The sequence below is a fragment of the Piliocolobus tephrosceles genome, chromosome 10 (assembly GCF_002776525.5).
Source record: "Piliocolobus tephrosceles isolate RC106 chromosome 10, ASM277652v3, whole genome shotgun sequence".
Classification (NCBI taxonomy): Eukaryota; Metazoa; Chordata; class Mammalia; order Primates; family Cercopithecidae; genus Piliocolobus; species Piliocolobus tephrosceles.
The window spans coordinates 94,419,037-94,433,380 of NC_045443.1; the positions used below are offsets into that span (position 1 = coordinate 94,419,037).

The 14,344-nt window shown below is 33.4% G+C and overlaps 1 protein-coding gene across 3 annotated transcripts in view; it reads left to right on the forward strand.

Annotated features, from left to right (window-relative positions):
• NEDD1 (NEDD1 gamma-tubulin ring complex targeting factor) overlaps positions 1 to 13,986 on the forward strand; it is a 51,586-nt gene extending 37,600 nt beyond the window's left edge. For all 3 annotated transcript variants that reach the window (XM_023231561.2, XM_023231647.3, XM_023231722.2), the window contains 7 exons: positions 1,160 to 1,288; positions 3,324 to 3,371; positions 4,314 to 4,516; positions 5,405 to 5,561; positions 6,461 to 6,617; positions 11,739 to 11,805; positions 12,259 to 13,986. In XM_023231561.2, coding sequence (XP_023087329.1) covers positions 1,160 to 1,288; positions 3,324 to 3,371; positions 4,314 to 4,516; positions 5,405 to 5,561; positions 6,461 to 6,617; positions 11,739 to 11,805; positions 12,259 to 12,363 — 866 coding nt within the window. In that variant the 3' untranslated portion in view covers positions 12,364 to 13,986. The remainder of the gene's footprint in view (positions 1 to 1,159; positions 1,289 to 3,323; positions 3,372 to 4,313; positions 4,517 to 5,404; positions 5,562 to 6,460; positions 6,618 to 11,738; positions 11,806 to 12,258) is intronic.
• The last annotated feature ends 358 nt before the right edge of the window (positions 13,987 to 14,344 follow it).

Sequence of the window (14,344 nt, forward strand, 5' to 3'; positions counted from 1 at the left end):
AAGACTTTAGCACTGTTTTCAGATGATACCAAACTTCTGTTTCCTCAAGTTTCAGAGGCTGGAGTTATGCATTCAAACATGTTAAGGACCTAGAAAAAAGGAGAGGAAATTTCTTCCTTATAACAACTGAACTGTTGCTATAGACACTCTTCAACAATAGTACAAATGATTTGGTAATATTTTAACTTTATAGCAGTTGTTACTAGAAAAGTTTGTTAGCCAGTCTTGGGCATTTTTGAATATGCAGTCTGTTCTTTGTTTTCATCTCAGACTTTTCAGTTTTTCATTTGGGCCTGAGATGCCAAATAAAGCATTTTTTAAAATGTAATACAATAACGTGCTACGAGTCCTGATGGCAGACTTTAATCAAAATTTTTGAAGCTCTAAAACTTTGTCCTTACTCCAGTAATGAAACAGAAGCTACTGAGCCTGCTGAGCTCCTCTTAAAAGGTCCCTACCCTAAAGCCATGTGTTTATATACTGCCAGAAAAAATACACTGCTGCTGTCTTCTTTATTGTTGTCTACCATACTATTCTTTATGAGTTTGGTGTTCTGGTTTGCTTCCTCTTTGAAACTACGGAGGTTAGTGAAGTCATTTGAGATCTGTAATGCTGAGGGCAGTGTTAAACTCCCACTGTTAGTAAAAGAGAAGACAGAAAACCCCTTCACTGCAAGTCAGGGAAGAAAAGTAACATTAATTGAATCCCGCGGTATGTTAGGCATCACTCTATATGCCTTACAGACTGAAAAAAAAAAAATCACATTTGTAGATGATCATAAGAGTCAGTTAATAGCAAAGTAAGTTGTGTTCAGTGTACTTTAAGAAAGCAGCAAAGTATATAAATTATTTTAGAAAAATTCCAACAAAATGGCTAAAATAAGGTATTGCTGTATGAACAAATAAGCTGTTTTCTATTGAGGAACCTTTTGTTCCATGAAAATCCTGGTTGACTTCAGCTCTTGTCATATTCTGTTTTATTGTTCCATGAAAATCCTGGTTGACTTTAGTTCTTGTCATATTCTGTTTTATTCTCCTTATGCTCATAGTTGTAATATTACCAACAATATGAGTGATGCATTGATTTTTACAACGTAGCTTCTGATGATAAAATTTATTTAGATGTAATAACATTGATTTTTATATCTAATTCCTATAAGGTTTGCCTCGAAGCATAAACACAGACACTTTATCTAAGGAAACAGACAGTGGAAAAAATCAGGATTTCTCCAGCCTTGATGATACTGGGAAAAGTAGTTTAGGTGACATGTTCTCACCTATTAGAGATGGTAAGTCTGTTCAGAGGATCCTGTTCTCTTTCAGGTAGTCAGTATTTTTATTCTGGCTAAAAGATGTGAATAATAGCTTCAGTCCAACTCTATTCATGGATCAGTTTGCTCATTTTCTCCATCCCTGGGGTGGTATCTTTTTCTTTGCCCTGATATTTTAAATGTTATCATTCTAAAATATATGCTGGTAATTTTCACATGGGAGTTATGCAAATATCTCTCAAGTTAGCATTTTAATATTCACAAAAGTTCCTTGAAGGAAGTTTTTACCTTCATAGGCAATCTGTCCCTTGTATCTACTTCTAAATTAATGTTCCTAAAATTTTAGATGTTTTGATATGCAAAAAAGTCTTCCTAATTTAAAAAATTGTGTGTGTATAGGTGTACACCTCCCCGCATCCCATAAAAAAAGTTGCCATAATAAAAAGCAAATTTTGCCAGCTGGATAAATAGAAGGATGATGTATGTTATTCTTCATAGTGCCTGAACTAAGTACATTGTTTAGGTGTGTCTTTTTGGTACTAACATCCGTAATGTTTTTCTTAGTGGAATGGAATTATCTCATTGCTAACAGCAATATTATCAGTAACATGGATGACAGAGTTAATATATTCATACTTTTTGACCTTGTAATTCCATTTCTACAAATTTATCTCAGAAAATACTGAGAAGCGCACAGAGATTTGTGTATTTATTATAAGTGTACCATGTCAACAGCAGGATCTCAGAGTTGTTTCATCCACTCATTATCTTACACAATTTCATTTTTTACTTTAAAATTGTCTCTTTTCCAAATTTTCTACGATTTTATAGTCAGAAGGAATAAATACATACGTGATGGTACAAAATTATTGAGGATCTTCTGCCTTACCCTGGCCTGCAAATTTCTATTTAAATTGCTAAGTCAAACTGAAAGAGGAAGGATTCTTTTCTTTCATGATGAAGAGAAGTCAAACTACATAGTTAAAGAGTGAAGAGAAATGAAACTACATAGTAAAGGGTAAAGAGAGGACGGATGTGAGGGTAAAGAGTGGAGAGAAAAGTGACTAGTGCTGGAGTTGAGAAACGTTTCTGGGGTTAGTGCTGAGTTGGGAGTTTTGGCCAGTGGGACTCCTCTGGAGCAACTTTTGCATTGAAGAATGTACAAAGGGGCTTTTTGGAAGTGTTTGAGTTATAAATTAAATTCTCTTTAATAGTTTTTAAGACAAATGAATAAATTACTTTTTTCTTTAATTACTTTTGCTATGTTTAAAAATGTTATTAGCATTTGAGTCATATGTCCTCCAGATTCATTATGGTTCCATAGTATTGATAAGGAAGCTAGTAACTTCTAAAAGTGTGCATGTACATGCTGTGCAATTACTGGGTACATATACACACATGCACATAGATGATATTTCTCCTGATATAATTGTGTGTTTATTGGCCATTTGAATTTCTGGTGAATTTGTTAATGACTTTTGCTCATTTTTTATTAACCTGTTAAAGTTGAATTTTACAATTTTTGTTATGGACTGGCAAATGAATATTACAGGATTAAAATAGTCTTATACATATTCTACCATTGAAATAAACACTAATAAAACTTTGTTTCTTATAACATTGTTCTGCTTTGCAAAGTATTTTTATATTATTTCAGTTGATCCTCAGAGCAATTTTCTGAGCTTACCAGGATGTTATCCCCATTTTATAGATGCAGAAACTGAAACTTAATTGCATTTGAGACTTGTCCGAGGTCACAAAGCTATTAAGTGATATAGGCAGAACTGGATTATAGCTCTCCATAACCTACCCCAGGGCTTGTTACACTATACCTTGCTGCCTCATTAAATGACTGTACTGTAGAATTATCTGTTCATATTTGCTGCTAAAGTATGAATGAAGCTAATCAGTACTCTCCTACCTTTAACCTCACTCATATTTAGCTTTTTAAGATTGTTAGTCTTTGAACTCTTTGGGGAATGAATAGGAAGCCTAAATTGATATGGTTTCTCTTTCACTAGTTTTAAAATTTGATTTTCTAATTTTGTTATAGATGCTGTAGTTAACAAGGGAGGTGATGAGTCCATAGGCAAAGGAGATGGTAAGAACTACTTAGATGTATTTTCGTGAAAATGAAAAGTGATACTGTATTATCTATGCTGTGTAACAAATCACTCTAACACTTTGAGGCTTAAAAAAACAAGCATGTATTATCTCATAATTCCTGTGTTTTAAGAACAGAGCATAACTTGGCTGAGTACCTTTGCCTTCAAGTCTATCTTCCTGCTTCAGTCAGGATGTCAACCAGAGCTTCATTCAGCTTAAGGCTCACCTGGGCAGAGAACTGTTTCCATGCTCATTCCTATGGCTGTTGGCTGGAGATACCAGTTCCATGCCAATGAGTTTCTCTATATATGAGGCAGCCGACAACATGGCAGCTGGCTTACCTCAGAGCTGGTGAGCAAGAGAATTCGAGAAGGCATCCAAAATGAGAAGCCTTCTCTTAAGAATATGTTAATAACCTTAATCTTGGAAGTGACATCTCACCACTTTTTTATATTACTTTTGTTATAAGCAAGTTACTAGGTCCAAGCCATGTTCAAAGGTAGGAGATTACTGAAGGATGGGGACGCCAAAGGCAGGGGTCGTTAGAAGCCATCTCAGAAATTGCTTTCCAAGATACGTACCAAAGATATATACCAAATTAACAATTTTCAGTTATCAAAAACTGATACTGACTAAAACATTGTGTTTTGCTGTTTTCAAAGTATTTTCACAAATAATATCTTTGAAGCCTTACCACTCTGGGAGATGGATATCATCATTCACATTTGCAGATCGGGAAATAGTCACAGAAAGTTTAAGACTTTTGCCCAAGAATACACATCAATTATGGGATATATCTGAGAAACAAACCAGTCTTCAGAATGCAGATCCATATCTTCTCCCATGTTAATCTGCCTATTATATTAAATGCTTCTCTTCAGTGTCCAAGGTTGGAGGACACCATGTGCACATGCAGTTTTTTCCTCTTCTTTTCTAGGCTTTGACTTTCTACCGCAGTTGAACTCAGTGTTTCCTCCAAGAAAGAATCCAGTAACTTCAAGTACTTCAGTATTGCATTCTAGTCCTCTTAATGTCTTTATGGGATCTCCAGGGAAAGAGGAAAGTGAAAATCATGATCTGACAGCTGAGTCTAAGAAAATATATATGGGAAAACAGGAATCTAAAGAATCCTTCAAACAGGTATATGCCTGAAAATGATACCGAACTCACTGTATGTGTTTATCCAGTAGAAAGCGGGTGGCTGCCAGTGAATGTATCCTAATTATTAACAGTGCTGTGCACTTATTCTTAAGTCTTGACGCCAGTTTTTAATAACTACAGAATACTTTGAGATCTCGCTTTGGATGTGTTGAAAGTTACAGCAGATGGAAAGTTGCACTATTTTTCTAAGATGAGATACTTGATATAGCTTGATGAAGTGTGCAAGAACACTTTATCCCTGAATCCTTTTAAAGTGTATTTCATTGCAGTATACAACATCAAGTTGGTGGTTAAATCATTAGAGCAAACTGATGGTGCTAAGAATGGAATTTATCATTGTTACTTTCTGCTAAAATATAGTGTATAATATAGAATTTAATTTCTTATGTAAGGGTTCAGAATGATCAGAAATTACCAGGAAGGCCAAGCCAGTTAGGTGTACAATATGTCTGTATTTTTGTATTTATTGTTTAGAGTGATATTGAAAAGATACCATGTAAGAAGTACAAAAACATCTTTTGATTTATTTTACAAATATTATTGACTAGTTACCACATGAATGGTTGTTTTTTTGTTTTTGTTTTTTTGCCAGTTATGTCTATTTTAAATGATACTCAACAGCAGGTGTTTAGTAAATGAGCTTTTCCTCATCATGTTATTGTTGAGATTGTTTTTGATTAGTAAAAGTTACTTTATTTTGCCTCTAGTTCTCATATTTTTTTCTTATTCTATATCCCTTCCTATTTTCCTTCAATTCCCTGAACCTACATACTGGGACGAAAGAGAGAAGTAGGCAAAAATTATATGGGTAATATGAGTAAAACAAAAAATTGTATATTAAAGTCATTGTTTATTTTAAATATAAAGTTAGCAAAGTTGGTCACATCTGGTGCTGAAAGTGGAAACCTAAATACCTCTCCATCATCTAACCAAACAAGAAATTCTGAGAAATTTGAAAAGCCAGAGAATGAAATTGAAGCCCAGTTGATATGTGAACCCCCAATCAATAGATCCTCAACTCCAAGTACGTACATGAACCTTCTGATGTTTGAAAGTGTTTAATTGAAAAATCATCCCAATTGTTTAACTTGTAAAGGAGAAATAGAGTACTCATAGACTAAAAATGTTCGAAGAGTTTAAAGTTTATGCACACTTTTATAGTGTGAGTCTTACTAAAGACAATGAAATGGATATGAATGGTTAAATTCAGGTACATTGATTTGATCTTTTGGTGTGAATTACATTTTCAGTGTAACATGTATATTTATTTAATATGGTAGATATAGAATTATTATGTAGGACCCTTTGAAAAGGGTGGTTAACTACCCGAAAATGTCTTTTTCTCTTTCATATTCAAGTCTTATCCTTAGAGTTTGTGCTACAGACCCATACAGACTTGATCACATTTAAAGGAATATTTGGTTTAACTCTAAGAGTTATCTACACAAAGCAACTCTTTGTTTAGAATCAACTTTTATATAAATTTCTATATTTTACTTGAAGGTTTCTGTGAATAGATATTGCATTAGCTTAAACTCAAAGGCTTTTCCTGTAGCAGTACTTTACTCCTATTTTCCTTCTGTTTGTTTTTAATAGTCTTGGTTTATCTAGTTTGTGGTGCAGCTTGTCACATTCATCTTTTATAAGAGGAAATGGTTCATAGATTCTTCAAGATTAATCCCTCTGTCATGTGGTATTACATTAGACAGCTGGCAGTTTATATATATAGATGAATGACTATTAGAAATAATGTTATAGAAAGTTTCTAAGATTTGTATTCCAGACAGTGAATTTTTCTAAATGTCACAGGAACACTCTTCTTTGCCAGTTTTTCAAGTTTTCACATGCCAAATCTTATTTAGAAATGTTTGATGTCTCTCAGTCCAAGTTGACTATTAATATTTTCTTCATTCTTTATTTTAGATCCAAAGATAGCATCTTCTGTCACTGCTGGAGTTGCCAGTTCACTCTCAGAAAAAATAGCCGATACCATTGGAAATAACCGGCAAAATGCACCATTGACTTCCATTCAAATTCGTTTTATTCAGAACATGATACAGGAAACGTTGGATGACTTTAGGTAGTAATTGGGAAACTACTCCTTCTATCTAGACCTTACTTGTTTTTTTCTAGATGTAAAACCAGAACTATAGATAATGTTGTTGGTTACTGTTGTCTGGGTTCTGGTAACCGTAAAGCCATAAAAAACATGAGTTTTGTTGATCTTTTCATACTGCGTTTATTGATTATGAGCCAGGAAAATGCACATTTACCTAGGGCAATTATTAGATAACTCAGCAGGGCAGTCTAGTAGGCAGACTGCCATTGTGAACTTTTTTTATTATTAAAATGTGGACAAGTTCTGGTAAGCTTAAATTGGGTTCTTACCTGCAGTATATTCATAGAGATCATCTATTAGGTATGCTGTGTGCAATAATGTAGTAGAAAAAGATATTTTAAAGAGCAATTCTGAATATTTTCCAATAGAATGCATCAGAATGTAATACTTAATCTAAAAAAAAATTCTTTCTCAGACTTATCTTTGTCTTTCTCATCCTTTGAATTGTGAACATTGTAAGAATGTGTTCTGCAGTGCTGCTTTCTTTTATCATCTCGATATTTTTGGAAGCTGTCTTCAATTATTAAAATCATTGGTGCCTTTTTTCCTTTCTAACCAATAGTTAATGTTCTAGCTCAGATTTGCATTACCGTAAGCAAGAATGTTGGAGACAATGTGCAGTTTTTGTTGGTGCATGCTTCCTTTTAATGTTTAAAAATACTTGTAAAATATATTGTAACATGTTGAAAAATACTTTTTAAAAAGAAAAATTATAATTTTGGCATTTACCCAGCCTAGTATATGTACCAGATACTAAGGATACAAAAATGAATGATCTGCCCACAAAGGCCTTATAATTTAGTTGGGCTCGGCGCAGTGTGTTCTGCTATGTGTGTTTCTCTTAATGTGAATTAATTCATTTGGGTTCAGTAAAATAGAACAGTATTGACAATATGTTGAGGAAATTTTGTTTGTTCATGTAATAGCAGCCAAAATAAAGTACACATGAACACAGCTGTAACTGGATAGCCCCAATCCTTCTGTTCTCTTCCATTAAGTGACCATCACTTCTTCACAGTAAGGGTTTATTCAATAATTATCTATTAGATTTTTACTATGTCTTTTTAACTATGTTAGTATTTTTATTAGGATTTAATTGTTTTTGTTGTGCTCTGGTTACAAAGTTGCATACATAGGTTTTTGAGTGCTTTGCCAATTCTTTTTCCCTAAGTTCTGTTATTTTTAATATACAGTGTTAAAGAATAACGCTTTTTTCAGGAATGCATAAATATTTATGGCATAATAGCAGAACTGTCTAGATACAACTGACTGTAACACAGTGTGAGCAAACTGATGTTGAAATCACAGAAAGGGAGCAGTTCTTCTGCGGGGGCAGATTTAGAAAGGTACACTGAAGAGACTTTATTTTATACTGACGTGTGTGGGAACAGCTTGAGCAGAGACATGATCATACATTCTAGGAATGTTTGCAGAGAGAAGGCACTGTGGTAAGAGACGAGGCCTAAAAAACAGTTTTCAAGGTCTTAACACACAGGTAATGGAGAGCCATCAGAGTTTTTAAGCACAGGAGTAATGGGTGCTGTCTGTTTATTATCCATTTATTCAACAAGCATTTGGGTGTCAGTTCTCCACTGGCTTCAGATGATTTGAGGACAGTGGGCTCAGGGCCTTTCCTTCAGCAGACCCAGGGATCTGAGTGCTGGAGCAGCTCTGAAATGGCTGTGCATTACTGCCCTGCTGTCAGCTTTTGGGGTTGCCAGAGGTTGTTTTTCACTTTCTGGTCTGTTCCTGGCTTTCTGTGCCTCAGGAGAAGTGTGTCTGTCCCGCTTCCAGCCCTGCAGAGCTGCCGCAGCATGTTTGGTGAAGGTCTACAGTGCCTGTTCGTTCTGTTCCCCTGTGTTGCATGTCTGCACCTAGGGGTGGTGGATAGGGACTTCTCTCAGCTCTTCTGCCCTATGACCCATAGGCAGCCTCTGCCTGGGACTCACTGAGGACCTAGAGTAGCTCGGAGGATTTCTGTAAATTCACTTGTTTTGCTCTTCGCCTAGGTGTTCATCAGACTAGGTGTTCATCTACACCTATCATTGGCAGGACAGAGAGGGTATTGAGGGCCTCTTTCTCAGCCATCCTCCCTGAGCAGTATGGTGTGGTTGCCATGTTCTCCATAAGAGCCTGGAGAGCCTTAGAGGGATTACTCTCAGTTTTTCTCTACTGCCATAAGGCTTCACCAGGCTCTGTGCATCTGTATCTTAGGGAGTCCCTTGCCCCTCCTGTTACACCTGTCCCTACTTTTTTTTACATGAGTGCTGAATGAAGGCTTGTGGGAAAAAGTTGGTGAGTAAATTCAGACTTACTTTGTGTCTGGGACCCCTTGGAATTCTAAACTATCAGGTAGTGTTAACTTGGCTTTTAAACATCTTACCAAAAATTCAGCTAATTCTTTTTACTCTGTCAAGGGCATGAAGCTGGGTCTCTTTTCTCCTAGTCATGGGTCTCTTTTCTCCTAGGAGGAACTCCTCATTTTCTGGATTTTAGTTCATTTAGATTTCTTTCCATTCTCAGCTCTCAGTTGAAATTAAAATATGATTTTGTAGGTTATCAGGTTTGTTTTTGTTGTTAGAGTTGAGAAATTAAACTTTTGCACCAACCTAATACATCCTAAGTGGAAATCTCTGCGTCTGTTTCTGCTGTCTGTTAAGAATATTTAAGTTTCTTTTGGCAAGCAGATCCCTTTGATCCTGTAGTTAGTAGGTTTCAGGTTTTCTTAGCACTGGTTTGTTTCCAGTTTGCCTTTATTCCTAGTGTGTAGTCTTCTCTTCTAGGCATCAGCTGAACGTCTGCAGTATTCACTGTCTTTTTCACCTTGGTGGGTCCCAGACTTCAGCCTCTGTTTTGCCAGCATCACGAGGGAACCTTGGTGGTTCCCTGATACAGTGTTTTTGTTTGTTTTTAATACAGTTTTTACTATAACTGAAAGTAGAAGAGGAAATTTTTAAAAATACCCTCATAGTTACAACAGAAAAACAATAAGTTACCTGGGAATAAATCTACCAATGGTAGTGAAGATTTTTATAGAAAAACATTTAAAAAAATTTTTGGTTCAAAAGCATTAATATTTAAATAAATGGAGAGATTTTATAAAGATATTAGTTCACCTAAATAGGTCAGTAGATTGAATGCAATTCCAATTAAAATCCCAGCTGGGATTTGGAAGAAGATGATGAAGTGATTCCGAAATATGTATGGAAGAAAAAAAAAATCTAGGAATAACTAAGACACTTCAGAGAAGAACAAGGCTGAAGGGGACTTATTTGTCAGATGAATACACTTAATTATTAAAATATAATTAAGATATATAGCATGGCACAGGGAGGACATATTGGCCAAAGGAGTGAAATAAGCTGGAAGGAAACCTATGCATATATGGAAATGATAGAGAGGTAGCATTGCAGATTTATGTGCAAAATATGGAATAATCAATAAGTTGTGTTGTGACATCTGTTTTTTCCTGTAAAAAATAAGTATAGATCCTTATTCCATGCTACTGAGAAAAATCAGTTCCGTGTAGATTAAAAGTTGACATTATAAAAGTTTATAACTTCATGGTAGGAAATCATTAAAAATAAAATAATGCACTGCCTATAAAAATACATTGGTAAATTTGACTGCATTATTAGGTTAGTGTATTTGAGCACGTTAATAAGAACTATTTATCACACGATATCACAGAGGAAAGGGTAAGATATCTGCAGTTCTCATATAAATAACAAAGGATCAGATTATGTAAAGAATGCTTACAAATGAGTAAGAAAAAGATATGAAAAAGCATTTCAAGGAAGAGGAATGGTATATGAACACAGGAAAGATAATTCAACTTCGTAATTAGAGAACTAAAAATGCAATGAGATATCATGTCACACCCAGTAAATGGGAAAATATAAAAAATCTGGTAATACTAAGCCTTGATGATGATATAGAGCAAGAAGAACTCTGTTACACTGGTGACATCCATTGACACTACCTTTGGGAAACAATTTGCATGATTTTGTAAAACTAAGTATACATTTGAGTTACACTCGGTTATATCATCAATGGACATTGGCACATGTGGGTTGGGAGATAATACATGATTGTTTATAATAACATTGTAATAGTAAAACCTTGAAAACAATCAAAATATTAACAGGAAAATAGATACACCAGTAGAAACCACTGATTTAGGGATATATAAAACATGAATCTTCAAAACAATATTGAATTCTTTCTTAAATATAAGCTATATGGTACCCTTTTTTTGTAATGCTTATATGCTCAAAAACATGCACAATGAAAACATTGACTACAGATTATATGTTATACAAATGTATTAAAAAAGCAAAAGCATTTCTTTGTCCAACAAAATTCAGGAGAGTAATGACTTCTTGCTTGGGCTTTTCCCCAAGAGTTAAGTGACAGAATCAGACAGGAACACACAGGAAGCTTCTATGATTTGGTAATGTTTGGTTCTTAAGTTATGTGGTGGGTGACTGAGTGTTTCTTTTGTTATTATACTTCATAATTTTTATATATTCTTTTGTAGACATGAATTAATTGCATTTTATTGAGTAAACCATGCTATAACCACCCAAATTGCCACTTTCTACTGAAAGTATATTTTTTCAATAACTAAACTGATAATAATAAAATGATCTTTCTAACCTAGTGAATTTTCTGTATTTCATTGTAAGATAAGTTTGTGTCTTAATGACAATTTCTATATAAAAGAATATAGTATCAGAGAGTTCAGGAGGTAAACAGCCTAGGTTTACATCATAGCTTCATCATTTACTGGTTGTGTGACTTTGAACAAGTTATAACTACTCTGTGGTTATTTCTTTTGTAAAATGGAGGTAATAATTGCACCTACTTGTGAAGATATTTTAAATGAGTTCTTACATTTAAAGTAAAAGAAACAGTGCCTAGCACATAGTAAATAAATGCTCAGTGCATTGGTATTTGTATTATTATAATAATTATTAACGTTCAGTAATTTGGCAAATGAAAAAGTTTGGTGAGTTTCTTGAATGACCTAGAATTGGTTAAGCTATTATAATTCTAAAAAGTATTTTCCATTCTTCCTAGAGAAGCATGCCATAGGGACATTGTGAATTTGCAAGTGGAGATGATTAAACAGTTTCATATGCAATTGGTATGTATGGAAAATTTTATTTTAATATTTTAAATGAAAGTAGAGTGTGAATTTTTAAAAATTCATTAAAGATAATATATTTTAGTTGTTTTATTTAGTTTCTAAGATAAATAAATAGGTAGTTTTAGAAATTAAATAAGTAAAATAGATTTTAACTGGTCACCTCCTTTTTTAACCTCTGAGGTACTTAAGGCTTCTTTTTTCCATGGCTTTCTTCCTGATAAGTAAGCAAAAAAGCATCTTAAATATGCAAATACAAATTTTCCAAATACATTAATTTCACCAGCGATCTTCCATTTATATTAACAAAGTAGTAAGTTGTTAAGTACAAGAAGTATCATTCATCTAGTTAATTGAACATGAGAGAAATGATAGCTGAAAGTATATTAAACATAGCCTGCCAAATAAATGTGAAATATCAATAATTTAAAAAGCATTTTCCCCTTTTTCTAGAATGAAATGCATTCTTTGCTGGAAAGATACTCAGTGAATGAAGGTTTAGTGGCTGAAATTGAAAGACTACGAGAAGAAAACAAAAGACTACGGGCCCACTTTTGAAGTTCCAGTGAATACCTTAATGTTCTATAATTTGGGAAGTTTCAGGCAACACGGAACTATATAGAATCAGTATTGTTTTCATAGCTTCCAGGGAAAAAAAATTTTTCAAGTAAAAGTGTGATGGGATTTTATACCAACCACTGTTTCATCTTAAAATATGTATATTTTTATATTAAAAATTGTACAGTATGTCATCTCCCAATAGGAAAGTCAACAGGATCTTTATTTTTTTGAAAGCTTTAGCCATCCACTAAGTGCCCTTTTTAAGAGAAGAAAATTGTGCATAAATATTGGTTATGTTTGTTTTTTAGTCATCTTTTTTTTAACATATATTTTTTATTGACAAATTGCCTTTCAAATTTTTGGGGCTAGTTGAGATTTAAAGACTTTGATATGCCTTCTATTTTTATGGAGAAAGTAATTTTAAAATGGCAATTGGTGTTTCTAAGCCATTGATTAATAAAGCATAGGGTTGGCTAGTAATTATTTTATTAACTTGATGAAGTCAAGTATGACTATTATTTATTGTACATTTGATAAGACAATTTTTGAAATTTTGAATTGCACAAATTACATGATATCTTTTGCATTTATGTTACTATATTGTACTTCTGACAAAACTTTATTCCTGGGTGGTATTTTTTAGATATCTTTACCTATAAAAAATGTTTAAGATTCATAGGACTCGACAAGAGCTATCTATCTGCTGATTATCTCATTGGTAATATGCAACATTGTACTGTAAAATTTCAATCAACATGACAACTTATAATGAGTGGAGATTTCATATTAGACACTAAATATTATAGTATTATTGCTATTTTTCCAAGTAAGAAGTATGGTTTATTTTATTTTGTGGTCTTTATTATTAACTTTAATTCTTTCTGTACTGTGTATAATATTTTTATATTACTGGCCTTACCATAAAATTATTTAGAAAGGTTGTCAGAATAATTTATACCTCTTTGGCAATAGACAGATGTATACATCTACCTACCGTGATCTACAATTTTAGATTAAGTGAAGCTTGGGAGAGCTACCGACTTGTTTACCTTCTTGTTGTCTCTTGTCCCAAAGATTTAAACTATGTACCTTTGTATAGCTCTCCTGCCCTATTTTGACTTCTGAGATGAAAGTAATGTACTAAAATTTAAAAAAAAAGAAAAAAACTTCAGCTTACTAACTTTAGGGGTTTCTGAAGTGATGGAAATTTTCAAGGATATATTTAATAAGCATAAACTTACTAATAATCACTTCCAAAAATAAAAACAGGAATATTACTTTTACCCAGTGTGGTTTATAGAATACATTTGTACTGAAGCATATAGGGATGTTAATGTGATCTTTTCCTGACAGATTATGAAAGCATTATGACTTGTAACAAGTTTACTTGTATATCACTATCTAACAGGTTTAGAAGACATAAATGTTAGTGTGTTTTGCCTACATGATGTATTTAAATCTATTAATATTTTCCTATTGCTTTTTTTGAAAAATAAATGCACATAATGTCTATTAAAAGAGGTGGGATAAAATAATTTTAGTAATTATGTGTACAGATGAAACATGTTTGTCATGGAATTTAAATGCTAAGTAAGTATAAAAAATAAAATTTTAGATGCAGAAAATAGGGAACATGAAATTGAAATTTCATTGTTGGCCAAAATGACATGAGAGACTTACCTTCCCACCTGAAGTTAAAAAAGAAAATATGTGAAACAATTGTCAGATATTAATCCTTGAGAGAAACTCAACAAACCCCAAACACAAGAAATAAGAAAACTATGCCAAGGCATATCATTATCAAATTCCTTAAAACCAGCAACAAGGGAGAATTTTTTTTTAAGTAGCTAAAGAAAAAAGACATAGGACAGAGAGAAGAATGTCAGACACTGGAGCAACATCTTTACTGAAAGAAAAGCTCAATTTAGAATTCTATACCTGGTGAAAATATTTTTCAAAAACAAAAATGAAATAACTT